Source organism: Puntigrus tetrazona, unplaced genomic scaffold (genome assembly GCF_018831695.1).
Source record: "Puntigrus tetrazona isolate hp1 unplaced genomic scaffold, ASM1883169v1 S000000006, whole genome shotgun sequence".
Classification (NCBI taxonomy): domain Eukaryota; kingdom Metazoa; phylum Chordata; class Actinopteri; order Cypriniformes; family Cyprinidae; genus Puntigrus; species Puntigrus tetrazona.
The window spans coordinates 1-25,430 of NW_025047686.1; the positions used below are offsets into that span (position 1 = coordinate 1).

The 25,430-nt window shown below is 37.1% G+C and overlaps 2 protein-coding genes across 4 annotated transcripts; one reads left to right on the forward strand and one right to left on the reverse strand.

Moving 5' to 3' along the window:
* Positions 1–6,145: 6,145 nt before the first annotated feature.
* Positions 6,146–11,777, reverse strand: si:dkey-45k15.1 (exocyst complex component 3-like protein 4). Its single transcript, XM_043229491.1, has 14 exons — positions 11,534–11,777; positions 10,988–11,046; positions 10,417–10,587; positions 9,723–10,341; positions 9,546–9,627; positions 9,313–9,438; positions 9,038–9,138; positions 8,841–8,954; positions 8,243–8,357; positions 7,757–7,879; positions 7,524–7,676; positions 7,316–7,437; positions 7,076–7,217; positions 6,146–6,979 (listed from the first exon to the last, which is right to left on the reverse strand). Exons 2-14 carry the CDS (start codon positions 11,010–11,012, stop codon positions 6,977–6,979), a joined length of 1,896 nt encoding a protein of 631 aa, XP_043085426.1. The 5' UTR covers positions 11,013–11,046; positions 11,534–11,777; the 3' UTR covers positions 6,146–6,976.
* Positions 11,778–13,103: 1,326 nt separating this feature from the next.
* Positions 13,104–25,129, forward strand: exoc3l4 (exocyst complex component 3-like 4). 3 transcript variants are annotated; one of them, XM_043229488.1, is made up of 14 exons: positions 13,105–13,429; positions 14,332–14,616; positions 16,880–16,960; positions 17,907–18,119; positions 18,510–19,128; positions 20,014–20,131; positions 20,315–20,440; positions 21,173–21,273; positions 21,607–21,705; positions 22,984–23,107; positions 23,322–23,444; positions 23,547–23,699; positions 23,785–23,903; positions 23,998–25,129. In XM_043229488.1, the coding sequence occupies exons 2-14, from the start codon at positions 14,358–14,360 to the stop codon at positions 24,212–24,214; spliced, it is 2,352 nt and encodes a 783-aa protein (XP_043085423.1). In that variant the 5' UTR covers positions 13,105–13,429; positions 14,332–14,357; the 3' UTR covers positions 24,215–25,129. The 3 variants fall into 3 exon arrangements, with proteins under 3 accessions (XP_043085424.1, XP_043085423.1, XP_043085425.1); XM_043229489.1 differs by lacking the exon at positions 16,880–16,960 and having other exon boundaries at positions 13,104–13,429; XM_043229490.1 differs by lacking the exon at positions 13,105–13,429 and having other exon boundaries at positions 14,558–14,616; positions 16,880–16,977.
* The last annotated feature ends 301 nt before the right edge of the window (positions 25,130–25,430 follow it).

Genomic DNA, 25,430 nt, shown 5'->3' on the forward strand with positions numbered 1-25,430 from the left:
ACTGCAGTCCCAATCTTACATCTTTGTTTGTTCATGCCGTTTGGTGAGATATAGTCTGTTTTACTCTTTTATATCCTATCGAGGGTACACATTCATCAAATCTCTGCTCAGAGGTGTGCCGCTCATTCAACAGTCTGCCGCACTGAACGGCGCTCCGGGTAAAGTTTCTCTCTGTAGTTAAAGGAAGAGGTTCGCTTTTATCTTCCTCTCACTTTGTCTCTGCTGGCTTCAAACAGCTGATTTCAAATACAGCCAGGTGAGATGGTAAAGAGGAAACGCTTCCATCTACACACGAGCACAAACGTGCGCACAAACACACTGAGCATCCTCCTACATACTGCAGTCAGCAGAAATATCACACTTTTGTTATTTAGTCAATGTTTATTGCATTCATTTAGCGTTATCTGTGTTATTGTGGTTCTTTTTGTGTACGACTTTCTGCTTTAGCACCTGTGTTATTAGGGTATAGATTAACATTAACTTTATAGCACTTAAGAAAATATACTGTTAAAATGTAATATACAGTATTTGTATTTATGAGGAGCAGACAGAAATTAAAATAGTTTTTCACTAATCATTTTTCTCTCCAGTGAGTTTAAGGTCAGTGAGTTTGAGAATCATATCAGTCTGATTCACAACTGAATCATATTTACTGCTATAGAGTGGAAAGGCCTGACTCAATTGTTATCAAATCAGACTTTACTGCATCTCTCATGAAACCAACAAGAAGAGCTATAGACAGTATTTTCATTTGTGAACTACGGTGATCTGTTCCTTTAAATACCATTTAAATAGGTCAGTGTATTGCAGTAATATTACTAAAAATAATATGCAATCATGAGCATTCTGATTGTATCGAATTAGTTTTTCTTTAACACCCTCTCATGAGTGTTACCACGTCCGTGTAGTCTTTGTGTTTTTTCTCTTATATTCTCCCTCTCATTTTTGTTTGTCCATCTCTGTATTTCTATATACTAAAGTAGTTTTTTTCTCATCCATTAACCTCTTGGCAGAGCTGCTAAATGTCATCTCAATCAAATATCTACTTATGCCGTCCATTAATTGTTGACACATGCTGTTAAAATGGCTGTGTGTGTGTGTGTGTGTGTGTGTGTGTGTTGGTATTTGTGGTTTGTTGGAACACAACTTTGTTTAATGACACGGGTATGACAGAGGTGTTACAATTTGAAGGTGGTTTATAAGGTGGTTGTTCCCGTAATTCAAAAATCTTAAAAAAACAGACTAAACTTAAAAGAAGGTTTCCTGTAAGGGGTAGATGTAGATGTGGGGTTATTTTAGACATTTAGACATTCGACATAAACCACAAATACTAACATGTGTAGCATATTTACTTATATGTACTTGCATGAACAGTGGTTTTTAGCGCGTTTGTAGCCTGTTTTAAAAAGTCTACATCTACTTTAGTTGACTCGCATATTCAGGATTTAGAAGGGAAAGGCTTTCCCTGTTGTTCACCATTTAAAAGAATAAATATAGTTGAATAAGTACATTCAATCAGCTGAGAGATGACAACGAACACAAAACAAGAGAAATTGATTTCCAAAGTAAGAATGACAATCCTGTTACTGGAAGCTCTTCATTTGCAGGCGTGTATCTGCATGCAAGTGTGTGTGTGTGTGTGTGTGTGTTTGATCTCATGGTATCGTGATGATGCATTATGAGAATATCTGAAGTCATTGGGCTGGAAGTGAAGTGGTTAAAAAACACACTGGCAGGATTATATTCTCTTTTGGTTTAGTTTGAGTGTCCTTTCTTCCTGTCTTTAGTTTGACCTAGTTTTCTGATTCCAATACTCAAGCATTATACAGCATCCATGTGACCTAAAAGTATAACATCCTGCTGGTTTATGCAGCTACTGAAAATACATTAAATGACCAAATACAATATTTCAAGTCATTTCAAACATGTAATTATTTTTAAACTATATTATTACTAAATCATTTTTAAAAGATTTTAACTTGATTTGTGTTGGTGTGTATCACATTTTAAAAATTGTATTAGTGCCAGGGATTTTTTAAACGTTCTCTCTGCAGGTTACGTCATAATGCCATTATGGTGAAAATGGGCTTTCTTAAAGACTGAATCTTCAAGTGATTTGTTCAAACCCTCTGGAACAAATAAGTGACTGGTTTATGAGTGAATCATTGAATCATTCACTCGGCCAATTAGTTAAAATCACTGGTTCATTAAGAAATGAAAAACTACTATGTTGTACAATGCACAACTTTCTGTGTATTTACTAAAGTAAATAATAACAATAATAATAATAATAATATATTGGGAATACACAATGTTGGATTTTTGCAGATATCCAATATTTTTCTAAACATTTTGGCTGACATAAACTAGTTTTTTGACAGTACATTAAAGCTTTGAAAACAACTATAGCCTAAATAATCACATCATATCATATTGTTTTATTTATTTTAGTATATGTAGCTTTTTGGCAGATTCATAAATAGGCATACATATATCCCATAGCAAATCTAAACAGGTGCAAATCTCATTCAATCAACAGATTCAGCAGCTTGTGTCACGCAGTAAATGATGTGATTGCTGGAAGATTGCATATGAATGACCTTAAAATCAGAAAACAGAACGTTTTCTCTCGTCTCTGTTGATTTAACAACACTCTGTTTTGGGTTCTGTGTCTTTTGGAGTTGAATGTGGATCAGTGACATGACACTGACACTGAATGGACAGTTTCCTAAACGTCATCCTTTTGGTAATCTTGTGACCTTGGTTCACACTGATTAGTTTCACACCTCTCTGTTTTCTCTCACTATGTGAGTGGTAGTGTATGCCTACGCGTTCGCTTATTTGTGTAGTCTGTTCCACCTACTCAGGCAGGTTTGGCTCAGGTGACAGATGGATCATGAAGAGCTTGTCACTTGTCTGTCAGTGCTTGTTTGTGAAGACAGCATTCGTGAGAACTCTATTATAAGCCTTTCGGTGAACTGAGGGTGAGGCGTAGGTCAGCTTACACCGTGACAAAGATCAGGAGGGTCAGTCCATTTGGTGCCACATAAAATGCGAAATCCTTGTTCATTTATATTCATTTAGGGAGCATAGCGGCGCATTCAACCGCCAAGCCACATTTATACCTTTACATCAAAGGTCAGACAGCATATAAAAACTCAACTCAGAAGATACAGCCTCTGGGTATCTGAATGGAAACTAAGTCATGAAGAGTGAATCTGCCTGCTTTGGATCAATCTAGGCCAATTCACCCTCTCGTGTTATTATTGATTTTTAAAACTACACCATCAAGATAAAACTGAATCAAATGAGACGCATTGGGACTTGAGGGCTACACTTCTACCTTTGTTACCAATTCCGTTTGATCTCTCCCATAATGCAGTTCAGCTCTCAATGGTGACTCTCAATCACGATCTTTCTCTCTGACAGCACAGGGAGCGACACTAGCTTGGTTTTTGATTTCATCCCCAGGCACGAGCCCATTTGAGGAAGCGAGCGCCTCTGTGATGGAGGGAGAAAGAAGAGAGAAAGGTTGTTTCAGGGTCAGCAAATGCAGGATTACATGCAAGTAAACAATTTCATTCACCTCTGTTCATGTCAGCTGTTTGCAAAGTCTTGCTCATTTCACTTCGGTCCTTTGTTTTGCGTCTGGCTGTAGACTTATTATGTATGCAAAGCTGTGCATTTGCATCAACAAAATTAGCTTCTCACAAGCAAAAAGTTCCCCTGTGAGTCTGCGTGCTTGCGACAGATGTTTGTCGGTTAAGTTAGTCGTGTCATTCTCGTCTGCGTGGCAGGGGAAGAAGCAAAATACAGTCTCCAGAGCTACAATGCAGCCAATGTTTAATGCATGACAGGTCTTTACAAGACCAATAATTAACACACATAACCAGCAGACGCGGGCTATAAATACAACTCAATTAGTGTCTATGTAATATTGTGCAAAAGATAAACAGGTTAAAACAGGAAGGTTTTTGCTTTAATGCAGTGTAATCATAAACATTTTTGTAGAATTAAAGAAAACACAGTTTTACTTACTTTTCACTTTAACGCATACTGTAAGTAGCATTTCACTTACATGTACTCTCATTAAAGTGTTAGCATAGTATTAGTAGACAGGTAGGTGTAAAGTGTATCCCATCAAAATAAAGTGTTACCAAACTCCTCCTAAGCTGTTGCTATCATTTTTACGAAAATCAAATAGGATCATCTTCAGACTACACCGACAAAAAGTTGAATTGAATTAGATTCCCTGTTAAATCAGTTCATGCAGCAGCTCTTTGGTCACTCAGTCCGGCGGCTCGATCCATGTTCTGGTGGGAGAGAGACACCAGCGCATATCTTCTATACCAGTTACATAATAATCAGCAAAACGTCTTGTCCACCATTTTGATTTATGCCGAAAAGGTACGTTTTCTAACTCCTAGAACAGTGGTCCTCAACCGCATTCCTGGAGGCCCCCAGCACTGCATTAGCTCATTAGACCTGAAAGACCTGAAATGGGTCTAAAGGAGAAAGTCTAAAGGAGACAAAGGAGAGATGTTGGGAAGCACTATCCTAGACCACTGGTCCACTTTTCTACAAATTCAAATCAGTACATGTTCAGACCATACTGGCAAAAGATTTCATATCAACAGAAAAAAATGCAATGGCATATTTGATGGCATGATGCCAAACTGCATCTGAGGCTGTATCTCTTTCACAAAATGACACCAAACTTATGTGTGTTATCGTCACTTCACACTAAACGCCACATCGTATTGGTCATACCCACTGGTGACTAAATGTCATTTTAAAGCTTGCACCTTTGTTTTTGTGCTATATTCATGAAATACACAGAGCAACATAGTTGCAGGAGTTTCTGAAACTGAGAACTAACAGACGGATGAACGGCAGTGTCACAGCTGAATGCAGGTTTCTTTTGAAATGTAATGTTGCTGTTTCTAGAAACGAGAGTAGAAAACTAGGGCAGTCTTCTCTTATTTTTAGTGAAGCAATAATCAGCATTTGAACCGGTGCTCAGCCCTCGTTAGCCGTTAAACCAAGATTTAAAAATGTAGGAATTCAAAGCAAAATGAATTTTTTAAAGGAAAAAAAGTGCTGTTTGCCTGTGTAAAAGTGGTTGCTAGTGTGTTCTGGATGGTTGTTAGGGTGAACATTACGCAAGGTCTGCAGCTAAGTTTAGGGATGGTTGAATAAACACAGATGCTCTGCGCTAGTAATAGTAGTCAAAGCTCTTCGTCTGATAAGAAGCAGAACCTTCATATGGAGCATAAATATGTAAGAAAGATCTCTACCCAAATAAATCTCTGGCTTTAAGTTTGCATGTGCGTTTTTCAACAATGTCAGTGTTAAATCCTGCAACTAACATCAGCCTCATTAGCCCTCCAGTGAAGAAGTGATATAAAGTGGGTCTGGTGAACCTCATGAGGCTTTCAATAAACCTGATAGCATTTGTCACGACTGATGCGTTGATTATATGCATGTGTGTGCTGTATCTCAGCGTGACTCCTGCTCTGCATGATAAGGTAAGGCAGGGTGAGAGACAGAGAGAGCGCTGGAACGTGTCTCACATCAGGAACGCTATGATGAGCTAAATATAATACTTACTGAGCACCAGAGACAGCAGCAGTGACATGCATTTTCATACGCACACAAACACACACACACACACACACACACTTGAGTCTCACGCATATTCACAATCGCATGACACCCAGGAAGTCATCGGCTGCCTCCTGTCTCTGTATACAAATCAGCCAGAAGATATTTGAATAAGCTGCATCCTCTTGAGAGACAGGAGAGGAGGAAAAAAGGCAAATATTCAGACCTGTGATCACATTAAGTAGGGCAAGTTGAAGAAAAAGTGGGATTATGGATTTGTAGGAAGCAAAAGCGATAGAGATGCTTATGTGGAGGTGAGAAAAGTGTCATTTTTAACTGAAGAGGACTTGTGGGGGCGAGCCAGAGACCTATGGCATTCAATCTCCGAACTACAAATATCTTTAAAATCCCCTCCTACCCATTTCATGACATCTAATTCTAGAGACTGTGGATAAGATTGTAATCCTCAGGACATCTGGACACAAGCCAGCCTGTCCTAAAATAACACACTCTCTCAGCAGACAAACAAATACGCTCGCTATGCATGTGAAAAGATATAAATATGTTTAATTGTCATTCACAAATATTTATGTTCATCCCGTAAGAGATTGCAGATCCGAATCGAACATCAGTATGTACAAAAAAGTGGCATTTCACATCCGAATGTCTAGAAATAAACCCACAACTGGACAGTACAAACACCATGTGAAAGGAAATATCTGTTCAATAACACGCTGTTGTTACAGGTGTAAATGATTTTAATCTCCAAGTCTTTTTTCACTGATAAAATCGGAGCGTATATTAGGTGTAGGCTAAAAAAAAAGGTCAAAAATTTGCATCAAACAAGAAGAGAATGTGGAGTTAATATTGCACAGCAATATCACTCATTTTTACCCGACAGTGTTTTATACATCATTTTACATGATTGATATCACAGTAGATAAACAGACTAAATCCATCAGGTCTTCGGAAATGCAAATATTGCATCTATAGTTTAAAGTCTCCCTCTACTGGCAAGAAAAAGTACAAACCACCAGTGGTTAAATTGATAATCATGGTTATATTACTCAAAGATAATGGATTGTTAGAGGCAAAGAGCACAAGATGTCTCATGAAGGAACTCAGGAAGCTGTATTACTCTTTCATTTGAGTAGAATATTGCAACAGATATCACTAAACTCACACATAGCTTACATGCTTGCCTTTACAGATGACTTTAGACAGCACTTGTAAGTAATTATGCAACAAATGCACTAATAACGCCTACATATTCTAACATGAAAATGCAGCCTATTTTAAACAATATTAAATATATGCAATCACCACATAGTGTCTGATGGTTCCTGAAGCACCAGAATGGCCAAAAGAAAACTCACTGTAAAGACAATGGTGAGATACTCATGTCAGAATATATACTTCAAAATACATACATTTAAAAAATCCATAAAATCCATGTGATTCATAAAAGTACCTCGATATCAGTGAAGAAGGAGTACTGATGACTTGTGTTCCCGGCGTCCCGTTTAAGCACAGTAAAGCGATTAATAACACTGTTCTTTTCCAAACTAAAACCATTGTCTCTGAAGGACAGAACAGCTAGCAAATGCTTCTTGCTAGAAACGAAAAGTGAGATCCATCAGTAAACTGAACAAGACAATATATTGTTCGAACATGAATAGTAATATTTTCAGGGAGTTATTATAACACTTGCCTGATGTCTGGGTAATCAGTAACCAACGGATTTAACAGATCTTTTATATTTTTCTCAATTTCCATTCCAATAATGTCACTAAGGTAATTTCCCAGTGGATAAAGCCATTTTAAGGATGAACCCTAAGTACAGAAAAATATCTTCAACGCATCTACTTTCAAAAAACAGCTGTATATTTCTCACTGTTTGATACTGGACCGTATCTTACCATTTCCACAAATAGCTTCCTGAGTTCATTCCACTGTTTTTTTATTTTTATGGCAGCATCTTCGTTTTTGTTTTTTTTGCACGAATATTTTTTCTTCATCAGCTGGGAGACATATTCTTTGGCTACGTAATAGTGCACATCGTCCACGAACATCTGTAAACATAGACACCGTGTTTAAAGCGCCTCCCTAGAGCTGTTATTAGAGATCTTAGAGTAGATGAGAAGAGACTCACTTGGGCTGATGGAGCTCTCATGGATTTACAGAGTCCAGAATAAGTCTCTATTCTGGAAACCACTTCATTAAAATCTGCATCCGATTTCAGCCATTTTTTTGTCATCATGCCATCCATGTAAGGCTTTGGTGAGGAATTGAGGAATATTCAAATGTAAAATTATAATGCTCTTGACGAGTTATGCCAAATATCAGATTAGGAGGAAATGTAAGGAATCTAAATATTTTAATTATCTAAAAATGTACTCTCAGGTCCCTTCATGGGTACAGATTTGGAGAAATGCAGCTTTAAGGTTGCATTAGGGTCCAAACAGCTGATGAAAACATCCCAATAATCCAAAAGTAATCCACATGATTCTAGTCTATCAATTAATTTCTATCCTTCAAATTGATGCAATGCTGAATTTTTCCAAATCTTTGAGCAAAATGTATCTTTTAAGGCAATAAGTTATATAAGTATATTTTATATATCTGCAGTTAGGCCCACCTTGACCTCAGATTTGAAATGATCCATCAGGCACTGTCTGAGTCTCTGAGTCAGTCCATCCACTTCTTTCTCCACCTGAGCTGAACAGCTATCTTTATAGCTCTGCAAATTCTCTCTGTAACAAGAGCAATGACATAAAAAGGTTTGACACACACGTCACAAAATGGACTAGACTACACATGTTATAACACCACATTTCAAACACAGCAGAAGTGTTGATGAAATTACATTTAAAGACGTACTTTAAAGAGCTCTTGAAGTTTCTCAGCTAATGCAGTTGCATTTTCATTCAACTGTAAATAACATGCATTTAAGAGTCTGAAAATATTCTGGCCCCACTATGTACTTATGCCACAAAATAAGTACAGTGTTTTGATTTTGTTCATATTGTATTGCAAAGCAAATGTGCTGCTATTGGTTGGATATGGGTAAGGTCAGGGAACGTTTTGGAGGTCTGGGTAGGTTTAAAGAGTAAAAGGATATCCATTACAGATGTGATTGCAGGTGGTTTGTTTAAAAAAAATACAAGTACAATGCATACCACACGTATGCAACAGGGTACTCCTTTTACACAAGGGTAGCATTTATCTTGACTTACTTGAGCGAACTGAAGCTATTGATGTAGGTGATGTGATATTCAACCCAAAGACAGTAATCCAACAGGTCAGAGTTCAACAGAGAGACGATTTGCTGTGAAAACTCTTTTTCAAATCTAAAACAGAAGAAAAATGTTAGAGAAGAAAAGTTGCAGAAGTGATCTCAATTTTTAATCTATAATAATACAGTAATACGAACCTTGTAAAAAATGGGTTTAGCTCCTCTAAACAGGAGCTTACAACTGACTTCCCCAGATTCTCATCAATCTTCTGAAGATTCCCATAATAACCCGCTATCAGCTAACAAGGCAGATCAATAGGAGCAGTTATAAAGACTTTTGCAAGAGTTTTCAGAATTGTCAAACATGCATGTCATAATGCTTGAAAATTAAATGAATAGTACAAAAATGACATTTAGTTAGTGCAGAATATATAAGAATGAATGTTAAACCGTGATGAGATTGAAGTCCTGACCTGGCAGATGTCCACGTGTATTTTTGATGTGAGGAATCCATCTTCCGTTCTTTCAGGAGATTTCTTCTTTTTCCACACTTCTGTTTCAAGCAGGATGCATTTCTCCAGTGAAAGTTTAAAGTCCTCCTGAAACCAAATAAGGCACCACAGTAAAACAAACTGATGTAAACAGTCTATTACTCTTGTCTTGTATTAATATATAATTCACTAAACTCTCTTTCCTTGTAGCTTACCTTTTGGCAATGACAGTAAGAGGTTTTTATTTTGTTCAGATCTTCCTCCATTATAAGAGCTCTCTGTTGTTCTCGCAGATCACTGTGTCACACAAAAGAGAGACAAAGGAATTGAAACCAGAAGTAAACAATGCCATATAGTTTAAATAGTTCTGTGTTTTGTCCTTAAAACCTCACCTGGGGTAGCGATGAATAATAAAATCCAGAAGAGCGTAGTAATCCTTCAGCTCGGTCACGTTTAGCAGAAGTCTCTTTAGATGCTCCCCTACAGCCTCATGGTGGCAGGACACATAGGTTTCAAGCACATTGAAGTCTGCTGGATACGAGCTCAGAAGCTCAGTCTTCACTCTCTCCAAATCCTCCACCACAGCTTTACCCAGAAGCCCCAGATGTACTGCCAGCCAAGAAGCGTTCTGCTCGCGGCTGTCCAGAGGAACATTCTTCAGTGTATCTCGAACCCCGTTCAGTACGGCCTCTTTCCACGCTTCCCTCCATCCCTCCATCGCTCCTGGCTCCCCCTGTTTCTTCTCTTCCTCCAGGATAATGCATGACACATACACCAGCAGCTCTTTGTTGCACGAGGGAAGACCACTGGAGTTGCGCACAATGGCTGACATTTTGTCCATTAGTGCGTCATACAACAGATCAAGGTCTTTCTTTTTATTATCCAGATTTGAGTGACATTCTCGTTCCCCCAGAGAGCTCTGTTCTAACCTGAGCTCCAGACGCAGGGAAAGCAGGTTCAGATATGCCTCCTTCAGCATGTCTGTTTGAATATAATCTTTGATCTGCAAAACTGTTGAGAAAACAAGGCAGGCATGAGAGGTGCGTTAAATGTGCAGCATTTATTTACACAAACTAACTGATTTACCTGAGCATGGCGTTAGAGGAATCTCTTTGGCCTCAAACTCGAATTTCTCTGCGATGTCTTTCTTGTCTTTATCCTCCGATAAAGATGATTTCAGTGACCAAAGCGATTGTTTCTTTGTAATATGTCCATCGTCTTTACTGAATAAAGAAAATCTGCGAAAGATGCCCTTCACTGTGAAAACACAGAAAATATTACAACAAATTGTAAATGTTAAACCTCCAAATTGTGTTTTTTTTCTTTCTCAAAATGCCTAATAATAAAAAACAACATGAGCAGTCTCGACTGCACCAAAAGACTTTTATAAAGACTATAATCATGCATATTTCACGTTTCACTTCAGCACATCTACCCAACTTTAAGTAATTTGTTTTGCACAGCTTTTTATCATGCAGTATATTGAATAGTTTACATCATTTTGCATTTTGTGTTGTACTGTACAATGTAGATCAGCATTGCTTACTTGCACAGCTCTTTTACACATACATATAATGACTTAGAAGGGCGGCAATATATCTATTCTACTCTATTCTGTTTATGCAAATGTATATTTCTTTGTCAATGCTATATTTACCATTAGAAGTGGGAGATTTTTCCATTGTTACCTCTAATCCAAACTGCTACTGAAAGATTCTGTACATGAAATAGAAAAACAGAATATATTAGAAACGTAAAACATCAGCCAAAATCATATTTTATGATGGTGCTTATCACTGACTCTTCTTCAGTGATTCTTATCAGGCACATGTTGATTCATATTAGACAGTCAATTATTCACTAAAACGAACAACAAGATGTTTCAGTCTACAGAAACCTTTAACACAGTGATGACACTAAAAAAAAACAATGGCTCTTCCTAGTTTCTTAGCTCACTAGAAAGACGCCTAACCTTAAAAATAAATACAATAGCAGTAAAGTACAGTAACAAGGAAGAATTACGATAATAATAACCTGTACAGTAAGTATTAAAAACCTAAGTGAAAATTAATATAAAGGGTTGTCTTTTTTCATGTTCACTGACTAATTAAATGTCTTTTAGTGTCATCTCTAAAACCTGCTTTTCTATATTTCCTTCACCCAGAATGAAAAGCACGATAAGTAAATAATGTGTAGCTCTTACCTGAAACCTTTTCAGTAAATGTCCCGTCTTTCCAGAGCAGCCGATAATATATAAGCCAGAAACATTACTTTCACTTTCGTCTATACTTGAACAGACACGTCTGTTGCACTCAATGAATGCTTTTATTCACGGAAAATTATGTCGATGGTTAAGGGAGAAAATAAAACAAGTCTCCAACAACATGAAAAACTGCTTTGCTCTACTTGACCCATGACCAAACAAAAACATGCGGCCGAAAGAAATCAATTACACTATCACAAACTGTGCTTCCCAGAATCCACACACACACACACACACACACACACACTCTTCCTAACAAATATCCAGGTTAAAGAAAGCTCCTATAATCTTATTCATCTGATTTATCCCGCTTAAACATTTATTGAGTTTCTTGAGTCTTTTTTGTCATTATGATCACACAAGAAAACTGTGAGCTTTTTTTTTAGGGATGTCTTTTTTTTTTTTTTTTTTACTTCACAAATGTAGAACTATGAAAAGTTCACCTCAATTTATTACACTTTCAAGAAGATATTAAGATTTACATTAAATATTTATCTACCTCTTGTAACAAAGACTACTAAAACTTTGAATGTCTACTCATTTTTTGTTGTTTTTGTGTACATATACTTTTTTTAAATATTTATGTATTTATTCATTTAGTTTTATTTCTTCATTTTAGAATTCAAATGTAATCCTTGATCATCCCTGAACCCCTACCACTCTGTTTTGAAGTAAAGTTTGCAAAAGCAACTTTTGTGTTTGTGGACTTTTTTTGCTGCTTGTTGTCCTGTTTATGGATTATTGTTTGGGACTACAATAAAACTGCAACTGAATCTTTGACACCTTTCGTGACACAGACAGAGTTTCCATCAGGCTCGCATAGAGCCGACTGATATCAATTCCAAGTAATCTCCTTGTCACTGTGTTATCTCCCAATGATCCTCCCTCTGTGTGTGTGTGTGTGTGTGTGTGTATCATGACATGGGTATTACAACTAAAAATGCACAAAGGTTCCTGTGAGGCATAGGTTTAGGTGTAGGAAGGAATGTTGTATGATGATAGAGAATATAGTTTGTACAGTATAAAAACTATTACACCTATGGAACGTTCCCATGAACCATAAAAACAAATGGATGTGGATGTGTGTGTACTACTCTGCACCTGCAATGGATGAAACTTATTATTATTCTATTTATTACATCCACAATTATCATCCAAGTCATTACTCACCTGCCAGGTACATTGCCATTGATTTTATAAACGTACCGCTGCTGCAGTATTTCCTATCCCTCTCTTTCCTGTCATGCCTCACAAAATCTAGCATAAATGTTTACACATCTATAAAGTGCCTGACCTTTATTTATTTCTGTATCAACTCATAGAAGTCACTTAATTAGTTTGCACAATAACATAGCATTTCAACAACACTAAAACAAATCCTTCAGATATTTATACAGGCCTAATAATAATTAGCAAAAACCGATACAGGACTTGCCGTTTTGTGAATGAAACCGTGCTCATAAAGGAAACACATAACGCTTTGCATAACCACTTTTTTTCCTCAGTGGTATGCACATTGTATTTACGGGAATCTGAAAGAGAAGTGTAATCGTTTTTCAGAAACGCTGCCTCTTACAAGTACGCGTCAGTACGCGGAGAGTTTCTGAAGCTAGTTCCTGTAGCAAAGCAGCCCGGCGCACCTTTACCTTTGACGTTTCAAGGTGAACGCCAGCTGCGAGGAGCGGGGTTTTTCGGAGCTCGGTATTTCCTGCAATTGATCGGTTTGTTCCCGCGGTTGAACCTGTCGGTGCAGCGCGATTGCCAGCATTTTGTTTTGCGATAAGTTTCATGGGAAGGATAATTGCCAGCGGCTTCGACGAAGAGCTCGGATCTCAGGTGAGCGAGGGTCGCGCGACGTTTACAAACATATGCATAACATAATGTGAATGTACGTTTGTTTTTTTAAACGCGTTATAACTAACCTTTAGTAACTAACGTGTTAGAAGTGACCTTCACACGTCTGCTCCCCCAACCTTTAACCCCCACTGACTTTACTAATAGCACAGATTTACGTTTCGAAGAGTTTTACATGAATAATGTACTTTGAGTTCACGTTTAGTCAGTCTCTTACAAACGTGTAATTTCCTCAAAAAGAGATATTTTCTTCATAACTGAGAGACTTCTTGCATCTTGACATATTTCGGTGTACAGCATTTAGCCAGCATATCAAAGTGTTTGTTATTAGTGTGCAATACAGTCAGACAGGTTATTAACTAAAGTGAAATGACAATGAAGGACACTTCAGAATCGAACGGCAAACTGGAGTTATGAAATTAATTCTGAATTCTGAATTATTATGAAATTAATTTACCTGAAATTTCACATCGAAACACTTAGAAACATAGAAAAAGTATTTTTGTCTTGGGCAAAATGAGGAAGCTGTTATTGTTACCATCGCTCTTGTTTGTGATTGAAGAATTTGAGCTACAGTCTGAACTAAATCTCACAGTTTACATGGCATCGCGGTATTTATGGTATGTGAGGTGTATGTAGCCTAATTGTTTAGTGAACTGAATAGTGCATAACTCATTAAGTTTTTTGGGTTAAAAAACTTAATGAGTAATATGAGTTCACATCTTTGTTGTTATGACAATATATGTCTTCTACACCCCTGTGAAAAAAGTCATGTTGTCAGTAAACAGAAAAAATCCAGAGATCATGATGTCCCTGCTGATAGATTCAACAGTGGCATTCTTGCACTTGAGTCAACACAGTCCTTCTGTTCTGGTTTTCTGCAGCCTTGAACTAACCGATACATGGTCAAATGGCAGAAACTACAAAAGAAGAAGTAGATGGCGGAAATAAGGTTAATGACCCACCAGAATGGGATGAGGATACGACCAAGGGCTTGAAAAATGGTGGAGAACAGATGGAAAGTCTGGTCAAAGAGAAGAGTCTTGGAGTCTTGAAGACATTCAGGAGGAGTTTGAAAGGGTTCAGCCCTAAGACACAGAAAGACAAAAGGTCAGAGAACACAGATGACCAAAGCTCAAATTCTCCATTACGTCCACCACACTCTCCAAGTAAGTGTATAACTACTAGACATAAAAGAGTTCTGTTGTTTGACAGTGGCTTCCCTCGTCAAAATGTGTCACAATTAGCATATGTTAAAAAAATAATATTTTTATTTTTACATACTCCATTAAAGGACCTTCAGAATGACGTATGATTTCTTGGAATCTGATTTTAAAAAAACCGACTGAACTATACCCATTTAAAATCGATAGAGTCAGCAAAGTCAGTTCTGAGAAAACCCAAGTTAAAGATTTCTTAATGTTCCAAAATCACCAAGCAACATTGCACTTCTTTCTCCATTTCCTTAATTTTAATTACTATATTAATAATAATCACAATACAACCATTTTTTCTTTGTTATTAAAAATAAGAACAACAAAAAAGCATTCAAGTAAGAAAAACAAATAATAAAATGTAAAAATCACTTGTGAGTGAATGGTCTAGAATAGAGAACAGTCTGCTTGGATGAATTGTTCCTGCTGGAGTGCCGTGAGGCCCCTTGTCAGCAAGCCTCTCCTTTCTTGTCGACGGTCTATAACGACCTCATGAAATCATGGCGCTCTCCTTATTATACTCCTCTGTCCAGTGAGGAGTCTCTTTGTGCATTCCATGCTTCAGATCTTTTAGGGCAATCTCCTCCAATGCACTCCACTTATGGCAAATCTCACGGAGATCAAAGAGGATCCCTTTCCTCAACTCTCCAGTCTCTCCTATAGGGATGTTTGGATCATCAGTTTCCCAGACAGGCTCACCTCGATTAGATTGTAAAACACCTCTTGGAATTGTCACACCTCAGCATGTGTTTATTTAAGGTAGCACATGCACCAGGTTTATCAATCTAGGGAGCAGACATGCTATCTCGAAGCAACGAGAGTGGATGCTCCATCCACAAACAATTCAGATTATTTTAGAGATATTTGGCAAGGCAGAAGTCGACTTGTTCACTTCAAAAACCTCAGATGTTAAACCCCATGGCCCATTCCCCTGAGACAAAAACCTTCTCTCTCATAGGAACATGACTTTTAGGCACCCCCATCCTGAGCTGTGGACTCTGGGGTCTTAATGAACTGTATACCTCTGCGGTCTTAATGAGATCCAAGAGATCTTCCTGTGAGTGTCTTAAATACTATATTTAAGGGCAGTGCAACCCATGGTAAAGGCTTGACTTCCTGTGGCATATCAGTGATACTGTCCCTCCAAACAAGGACTGTTGGATAAGGGCTTTTCCCCTTCCGCACTGTCTATGTGGCAGCTATAGCAGGTTGCCATTTTTCTATAGCTGGACAGTTGGTGGGCAGGAACAAGCTAGTTCACTTTCCGAAGGGATCCAGGAAGCTCTTTCTACCTCAGCCCCTCACTGTCCCTGCATTGGATCTGCCCCCCCCTGTGAGCCACTACAATCAGTGTTTATTTTTCCTATGATATGCTTTTTTAAAAATAAAAGAGTGAAGAAAAATTTCACATGCAACAGAGGAGACATCAACACAAACTGTTTGTTGGACATAATGAATAGAATTGATAGTTTTAAACAAAACACATGGCTTGTTAGGGTTCGATAAAATCATTTTAGCATCTTTCACAGTTTTCTGATTATGGCGCCAACAGTTCCTGAGTATTTGAAACGACACATGCAATTTGTCCTTTTTGCAATTTGTCAGGCACTCACGCCTGACAGTACAGACTGTGTCATTCAGCAATGGCTCAAATGTAGATTTTGGCTGCCTGATTTTCAAAGGAGCCACGGTGTCCACACCAGTTTGACATTACAGGAAGACCATGAGCTAAGCTCCTCTGAATCATTGCTTATTGATTCCGGTATATCACAGTTCTGACTGAAAACAGATGTAAATTGAACAGAGGTGGCCACAATTAATAATGTGACGTGGCCAAACAGCAGTGTGAGATTCAACTGTATTGGGGCAAGAACAATATCAAACAAGCAGGCATATGGTCAGAAAACACTGAGTTACAGATCTCAAAGTTACTAACAGGCAGAACAACTGATAAACCAGATCGAATGTTTGTTCGTGTCCCTGTGCAGGGCCAGACACAGACTGCCCAAAATTAAATGAAATATAACAAGTCCTTTGCCATTGGGGTTTCAGGACAAAACACACAAACATTAAAATCCCCAACAATAAAGATCTTTCTGAGCTGAAAAAAAAAAAATCTTTATAGAATTTACATTTCTTAATTGTGAAACAGATGATTTTTGTTGTATTTTACAAGACTTTTATTTAGCTGAAGCTCCTTGCACGTTTCTCTCTTCAGGTTTGAGCAGAGAATCTCCTTCACAATCTTCATTCCAGGCTCCAAAGACTGAAAAATCTTCTCTTACAAGAACTATGTCAGGTGACATGTGTTTGCATGTCAGTAGATTCACCTCTAGATAAGATAAATACTGTTTAGGCCGTCATGGACGGAAGTGTTGATAGTAAATGTTGCAAACAATGCCGTAAGGTTTGAGAGTTTAAGCATCTCACAATTCACACTTGCATATTTTTACTTTTTACATATTTTTACACACTTGCATATTTATAGTACGTAAAAAAAAACAAAGCAACACAGCTTACAATACATGGTTATTTCTAATAAATAAATAAAACAGTTACATTAACAAAGAATGTGTCCTCTTGACCTTTATATTCTGTTTATTATATCATTAAGCTACAATATTATAATGTAATGTAATATTATTATGAAATACATCACACCTTTGCGTTAAGATTTTTTTTCTTTTGTAAATATTCATTCATAAAAGCAGAGTAAGAATAAAAATGACTGTACTGTATTCAACCAGAGGTCCCAAGCTTTTTTTCAGAAGAAAGACAGACATGTATAGTGTAAATGAGTTACATATAGAGATGAAAATCTCTATAAATCTGTTGACTTCAGCAATCCTGATTGTATTATGTGCAAATTATGAATATTAAAACTTTTTCTATGAAGTTTATGTGCCTGTAGCTCAAAAGTGATAAATTTGACTCATTTTAACCCCCCCTCTTATAAAATTGTGGATTACCAAAATCTATGATATTTAATATTTGGACTGTCATCACTGTAGATGTTCATATCACTATTAACCTTTCTTCAGAAAAAAAGAGAAAAATACTTCTTGAAATTTGAGACAGGGACATTTAAAAAAAAAAAAAAAAATGGAATGACCCTGGTAACTAATAAAAGCTTTCACATAACATGGTTATGTAAATTTTTTTAAAGACCATTTGCTCTGTTGTATGTTATACAGAATGACATAAATAGTCACAATTAGCTCAGTAACTGTTTGTGGTATCCTCAGATTCTGCAGTTGAAATAACAGGTTCACTGGCAAGGAGAGGTGCATCGATCAGACAGAGCTTGGGTCTGGGTACTAAAAAATACAAACAGGAACCACTTGAACCTGTCACAGAGGCCATGACTTTACCTGAAGAGCAAACCGAGGTCGTAGACAGAGTGCTGGAGCTCAGAGACACATATACTCTGCCAGAGATACCTCATATGCCTTTGTCAGGTGAGTTTGAGAGTGGATGTCTCATCTCTAGGCAGTTGACAAAGTAAACGTCATCGTTTCAGATTAATATTTTGTATGAATGCTTTAGATATTTGGACTGGGTAAAAATTTTGTTACACCATTACATTTAGTGTCAGTTGCTTTACGACATTTATATTTACTTTGCTGATCAGCATCTGCTCTTAGTTGTATGATGAGGGTTTTTATGGGGACTTTGGACCATCCTTATCACTTTGACTGTGTTCCCAAAAGATTCAAGAGAAGAATCTTATTTGAACTGGCATAAAAAGGCATGCAAGGTGTTATTGTTCCAGAATAACACCATTTCATGCAGTTATCAGTATACTAATATTTAGCTTTTTGCTGTCCTATTTCTGTTATCCTCTGCAGTGATGGAGATTAACAGACTAATAGAGAAAGAACATTTAGAAGAGGCCTACGTGAATCTGTTGTCACTACGCCTGGAATTTCAGCGGGAGCGTCAAGCTCTGGAGCAAGAAGACTATCCCATTGAAGTAGTCAATAAAGAGAAAGACCTCGGCCTGCTCTGTGGCACACTAAAGAACAAAATGTCTGCAATTGTTCACAACTCCAGCGCTCTTCCCTTACACAACAAAGAGCTTCTGGTGTATGTGTCATACATTATCCTGGAGGAAGAGAAGAGACAGGGGGAGCCAGGAGCGATGGAGGGATGGAGGGAAGCGTGGAAAGAGGCCGTACTGAACGGGGTTCGAGATACACTGAAGAATGTTCCTCTGGACAGCCGCGAGCAGAACGCTTCTTGGCTGGCAGTACATCTGGGGCTTCTGGGTAAAGCTGTGGTGGAGGATTTGGAGAGAGTGAAGACTGAGCTTCTGAGCTCGTATCCAGCAGACTTCAATGTGCTTGAAACCTATGTGTCCTGCCACCATGAGGCTGTAGGGGAGCATCTAAAGAGACTTCTGCTAAACGTGACCGAGCTGAAGGATTACTACGCTCTTCTGGATTTTATTATTCATCGCTACCCCAGGTGAGGCTTTCCTCAGTTTAGATGTTGTTCCATGTAATTAAAAGGGAATGGAAAACTCAGGCTCAAGTTTGGAAACAGCATTAAATTATCATTAAAATACATATTTTATTATTTTATTGACAGTACCATTCAGAAGTTTGGGGTTGGTAAGACTGGTAAGAAGTTTTTATGTTTTAATGTTTTGTTTTATGCTTATGTTCACCAAGGCTCTATTTTTGGATCAGAATTCATGTGAAATATTGTTAAAACAGTTTTTTAAATATATTTTAAACATAAATAATAAAATAAAGATAACATAAATAAAGAGCATAAAACAAAATGATAGGAATAGACATCTTTTGTAACATTCTAAAAGTCTTAGCTAAATGACAATATTATTTCCTTTCAGTAAATAAATCCTATGTCAGACTTTTCAAGAGACGTATGTAAGATCTTTTAAAGCCCTATAATAGCTTTGTCTGGCAATTTTTTCATTATGGTCAACTTAAAGAAAATGTCAAGTTTGACCTCTCTGACACTCTATGACCTCTATGAAAACCAATGGAGTTTTATGTTGTTGATATCAAATCCGGAAGTTTCTTTTGATTTACATAACCCATTCACACAAGCCAATCGACAGACTGACCAAACATCCACATCACAAAGTGTGAAAGGTCTAGTGGTCTCATGAATGTGTTTTTAAAAGGCCCATACACAGCTCTGCCACAGGGTGATAAATAACTTTCTTCCAGCTTTCTTCAGTCCTTATATGGATACTCATTTGTGATCCAGTTGATGAAATTCATTGTGAATGTGGCTGTACTATTACTTTAAAGGATATGATTATGGCTTTGCATTAAAACTGTATGCACTAATGTACCTGAATTTAATTTTTTCCTTCCATAGTGAGAAGATAATGGGAAGCAGCTCTCTGCAGCCTGAATTGAAGGAGGATCAGAGAGCACTGCCATTGAACAAAGATTTCCTTAATCAGATAAAAGACAAATACTGTGCTCGCTTACAGGTAGTTAACAAACATAATTGTCATTGTCAATGCTAGGAGTGATATCGCACTGATGTATCGGATGATAACTGACTTGGTCACACTTTATATTAGGTGGCCTTAACTACTATGTACTTACTTAAAGAAATAAGTACAATGTACTGAATGGGACCCTGAATTCAGTGTAAGCTGTACTCTTGATAGGCTGACATGAAAACATCACTGAACAGAATTATTGACTTGGAGAAAGAAGAAATGTGGAATGAAAAAAGAACACCAGAGATTGATGAGGGAATCTACAGCTCACACATTGACATGGACATCTGGACGGTGAGACTGCAGACTTTCACAATTAGCTCAGCTTTGCTTGGCTTTGAATGGATGTCGGATGGAAAGGTCTTTTGTAGGTCCACGTAAAAGGAAATGATTTCCCATTTCTGTCAAACTCACAAAGGCATTGGTTTACCAACAGAGGGCAATATAGGACATTTATTTAAGTAATAGTGGCCTCAAAACCTATTTGGAAAGTTCTGCTGCCTGTCATATAAGTGTCCTGTTGTCGGATTAAATAAGAATCATGGAAGAAACTATGTTCATTCTTGCCTATTTCATGGGGAAGTCTTATGTATATTCACTAATATTTAGTTGCCATACATTCGCCATGCCATCAAGATAGTCATCTTGCTACTATTATTAAATAAATGCTGTCTTCACTGATAAAATACTAAAGTAATGGTTTCCTCTTCCTTTAAGTTTATGTTCTGCCAAACTCAGAAACAATGGTATAAAAATTATCTCCAAGTTTTCCTGCCATAAATTTAAGTTGTTTATATCCACCTTCCCACCTGAAAACTCGTTTACAATATTTCTGATAACACTGGAGGCAGCATCAAGCCACTGTAATGTTCTGATTTCAAATCATTTCACACAAAGAATTTTTCTTTAGTTTTAAATGACAATACAAAACTCCTTTGGACGTTTGTCATTGTTTGTTGAATAGTCATAGTACTGATCTATTTATGAAACTATTTAACAATCTATTTATGGTCTTTTTTCCCGCAGAACATTAAAGGGCATGTACAAGGATCCAGAAGAATCGATGTGAACCTTGAGCAGAAGGTTGTGCGTTCATGTTTAGAGGAACTGAAGAACTTTCCAAAACGGTTTGTGATAAAGAACTAATAGACTTATTGCAAGTTTATTAATTCTACAGCTTCGAAAAGCTTCTGTAGTCTGTGTTTTTGTAGAGAGGACAAAATGTTCATTCTGGTTTCTTTTACTCAAAAGCTGTTATATCTGTATGTGTTCATTTGACAGTTATTGGGGGGAAAAAAGATTAACATATCATTTCTGGGTTACTTTTTGCCGGTCCATTCATATGACACATCTTTCCCATAGACTTGATCAAAACTACATCCCACGAAATGCGTGGCCATGTTTAGTTCTCCTCAATAATACCTGACAAACTAGGTTAACTAGGTTATTTGTCTCCGCAGGTTTGAGTCAGCGTTTGTCGAGTGGAGCAGTCCTCTCTCTAACTCCTTTCTCTGGGCCGAGTATTATATCAGCTACATCAACAGCTTCAGTGCCCTGAAGTAAGTCATTTCCACAACACACTGCTCAAAAGTCATTTTCATTGAAACTTGTTTGGGAGGAGCAGAAATAATATATAGCCAGCTGCATTAGTTCTAGATGCATTATTTGACAAAAGCAAACCATTTAAAACGATTTGTGTTTAATAAGAGATTCTGCGTTAATAGAAGGAGGAAAGCTATTAGGCAGCATTCATATGGTTTAGCTGCCAGGTGTCATTTCAAATACAGTTTACAATAAGCAAACAATCATAATAATGAGTCACGTGATTTCCAGGAATATGTGCTACACACAGTAGAGGCAGTGAGGCAGTTAACTGGGGAAGTCCCAGAAAGCGGGGAATGCCTGAATGATGAAAACCATTGGATCTGTGTCAAGCCAAGACTTTAAGCAGCACTAAAGAATCTAAGAGATTTCAGACGTGAATGCATCATTATTTCTTAAATATGACAAGTTTTTTTTATGGCAAAGTCATTTTTTTGTCTGCTTCGTAATCTGCTTTGGCAAACTGAAACCCTTCCAATCCATTTGCCAAATGTGAATCACTACCAAAGGTTTGGGGTTATTCATGTTTTCTTTACTGTATATTTGATCAAGTAAACGCTGCATTGATGAGCATGAGTCTGGGTCTGAGATGTGAGAGCAGTGAAGAGAGAGGGCAAACTGTTAGCATTTTAGATCAGCACTGCCGTCTAGTCAGAAAATATTGCTTTAAATAGCTTGCATGGCACAAATTTTTGTTACCAAATATATTTAATCTTGATTTTTGTCAATAAATTGCAACAAGATGTTATTTATTATTTACTGAAATGTCGTTTTTGACATACAAGGTAATAAAAAAAAAGTTTTTATTAAATAACTATATATTAATATATTTTTAAAATAAGTACAAATGTAGCACGTAAAAAATAACATGTAAAACAAATATCTCCCATAAAATAAAAGAAAGTTCTCACCTTTTCCCCCCCTTACCTGTTATCATCTTTGATACACTAACAAATAATTATATCTAGGTGAATGTATTTGTGTTTCATGTTTGTGAACTAAATGATTTCGAGGAGAATCAATGTAACACTACTTAAAAAAAAAACATCAAGTGGTGAGCATGTCAGTATACAGTTCATACAATAATTCATACATTAAGCAAACAAATTAAGCAAACAAATATTGTTATTCTACTTTTTATAACTGTACCGTACATAAAAAGCAAAAACACATTGTGAAACTATTTAGTTAAATAAAGTTAACTTCAACTAATTTCAATGTTTTTTTTCCTGCAGAGAGCACATGGAGAGCTATAAAGACACCTGTCCGATCCAGCTGGAGCTGGTTCAAAAAGAAATAGACAGACTGACGAGCAGTTTGAGTCGAGCTGTGATGGAGAACTTCAAAACAGATGTCAAGGTGTGAGCTTCTGCAATGCACTTCTTTTCTCTTTGGCAGTAGTTTGAGAGCCACACTAGAGGCTCTGTCCTGCAGATTATTATAGGCCAAAAAAAATATTTTAACACAAAACAGTACTACATATCTAAATAATATACAAGAATATGCCACTGGACTTTATTAATTAACTAAATAGCGGGGTGAATATTAAATATTAAAGAGCTTCTGTTTGTAGCCCTTCCTCAGGAGACAAATGACAGGGAAATGGTTTTCATTCGATGAAGACTTTTTACAGCTGATTCGCAGAACTAAGATCCTTTCTGAACAAATCAAGTGTATGATCCCAAAACATAAACAGGTGAGAGTTCAAACCGATTCATTGTTATACTCTTGCGTAATCACAGCTTGAAAGCGCCTTCACTTTTTTCTGTATTTTAACTGTTTATGTCTCTTTTTTTAGGCTTTTGTGAATGAAGTTCACTTTTTTGTTGTGAAAGAATATGTATCTCAGCTGATGAAAAATAACTACTTGTGCAAAAACAGGAAGAATGAGACAGCTGCTACTAAGATCAAAAATCAGTGGGAGGAGCTGAAGGAGATCTTCCGAGATATGGTACAGATATCTGTTCAGCTGTGCTTTTCATCAACGCATGCGAACACGTGTCCCTTTACGTGTAATTTTTTATTTTTTTTTGTAGAACTCCACCTTAGGCTGGCTCCATCCAGTCGGGAACCAGCTGAGCGATATCATTGGGTGCAAAAAAAGTGATGTAAAAAATAACCTAAAGCCATTAGTTGATAACTATCCAGATATCAGGTGAGAGTCCTATCACTTGATGTAGATTTACCATGTCTGTTAATGTAACATTGCTCGTTTTAGTTTAATTCATTGAGTGTTTTATTTATTTCAGGAAGGCTCATCTCTCAGCTGTGCTGTACTTCCGAGGAATTATAAGAGGCAGGGAAAAGCATATTATACTACAGCGGCTGGTAGAGCTGAAACAGAAAACAGGGAGCGCAGGGAATAGAGAGCAGGCTCTCTTTAGTGAGATTCAAGCAGCAGTTAACACAGACTGCCTGGCTGGTACACCCTTTTCCTGTATGTCCTTCATCGGCCCGGAGAGATAATGCACTTCGTTGAACTGTTTGAAAGTGACCGTATGTCTAATACACAGTACAAGCAGATAAGGAATGTTTTTTTTACTTTTAAAACATTGGTGTCTGTCTGACGAAAAAGATCAGGTAAAGAGGAGGCTACAGTGTTTTTAGTGTGCTGTGAACATAATTATGCCATTGAGTAATGATGAAGTACCACTAGACCTTAAAATGTGAAATCTTAGTCATTCAATGTAAAATTGTCTTCATTCAGAAATTGCTAATTTATCCTGCTGATTGTAACTTTCAAAACATCTTCTCTATTCCACCAGACGTCTCTACAAACAGCAAACAGCAGTGCACTTTGCAATATATATATATATATATATATATATATATATATATATATATATATATATATATATATATATATATATACATGCATTATTATTCTAAATTACTGATCAGTTTAATATTTTTCCTAAACATTACTCAAACGTGAAGTGTTTTAAGAATTATTTGAAAACGTTAATTTGGTTTTAAATTAATTTTCTGGATTTCAAAACGTACTGTTTTTGGCCCTCTGCCGGTTGAAGCGTAAAACTGCACGCTGCTTGCGGAAGAACATTGTTATTGTAGTTAGTTGTGCTTCAGCGCGGATGAATCTGAATCCGTGCTTACAGATAATCACTTTATCAGTGGACCGTCACAAAATAAATAAATACATCTCAAAGAAATATCGGTGCCTGAAAAATACATCTAGAGCAGGAAAGCAGCTTATATACTTTTAAAAGAACTTTTAAAAAGCAATGCTGACATTATTGCTATTCATATCAGGTGAGGTAAAATGGTAAACATGGCTAGTAGGCTATTTATATGCAAATAGACAAATGAAGTTTATCTGGTTTAACTAGCCATTGTGACTAATAAAATTATTTTGTAAACCGGTTTGTGTTTGTCACGTGTCATTTTCTCTTTTCGCTTGCAAACACTTTCAGTTCAAGGTCTGGCCTATTAGCTGCTCAGAAGCCTGAATGTTTCCCTTTATTAGCAGTTATGATGTTAAAGGCGCGGATGACCGACTGAATTTGTCTCAGGAAATCTAACAGACGGCTCTGAAACATAACTATACGTCAATTGTGTGATTCAGAGTAAAAAAACCAAGTATTTCAGAATATAAATGCACGATGGGCTTGTTTTTGTGCTAATTTTGTACAAAAAAAAAAGTGTCGCCACTCACGACAAAAGC

Bases quoted from the DNA above. Each gene is read 5' to 3' on its own strand.
- si:dkey-45k15.1 (XM_043229491.1), bottom strand. From the start codon at position 11,012: ATGGAAAAATCTCCCACTTCTAATG. The intron at 9,439-9,545 runs GTAAGCTACAAG...ATTTGGTTTCAG, and splicing joins CTTACTGTCATTGCCAAAAG to GAGGACTTTAAACTTTCACT. The intron at 7,438-7,523 runs GTAAGATACGGT...TTCTGTACTTAG, and splicing joins GGAAGCTATTTGTGGAAATG to GGTTCATCCTTAAAATGGCT.
- exoc3l4 (XM_043229488.1), top strand. From the start codon at position 14,358: ATGGCAGAAACTACAAAAGAAGAAGTAGATGGCGGAAATAAGGTTAAT. The intron at 20,441-21,172 runs GTGAGACTGCAG...TTTTTCCCGCAG, and splicing joins TTGACATGGACATCTGGACG to AACATTAAAGGGCATGTACA. The intron at 23,445-23,546 runs GTGAGAGTTCAA...CTCTTTTTTTAG, and splicing joins TGATCCCAAAACATAAACAG to GCTTTTGTGAATGAAGTTCA.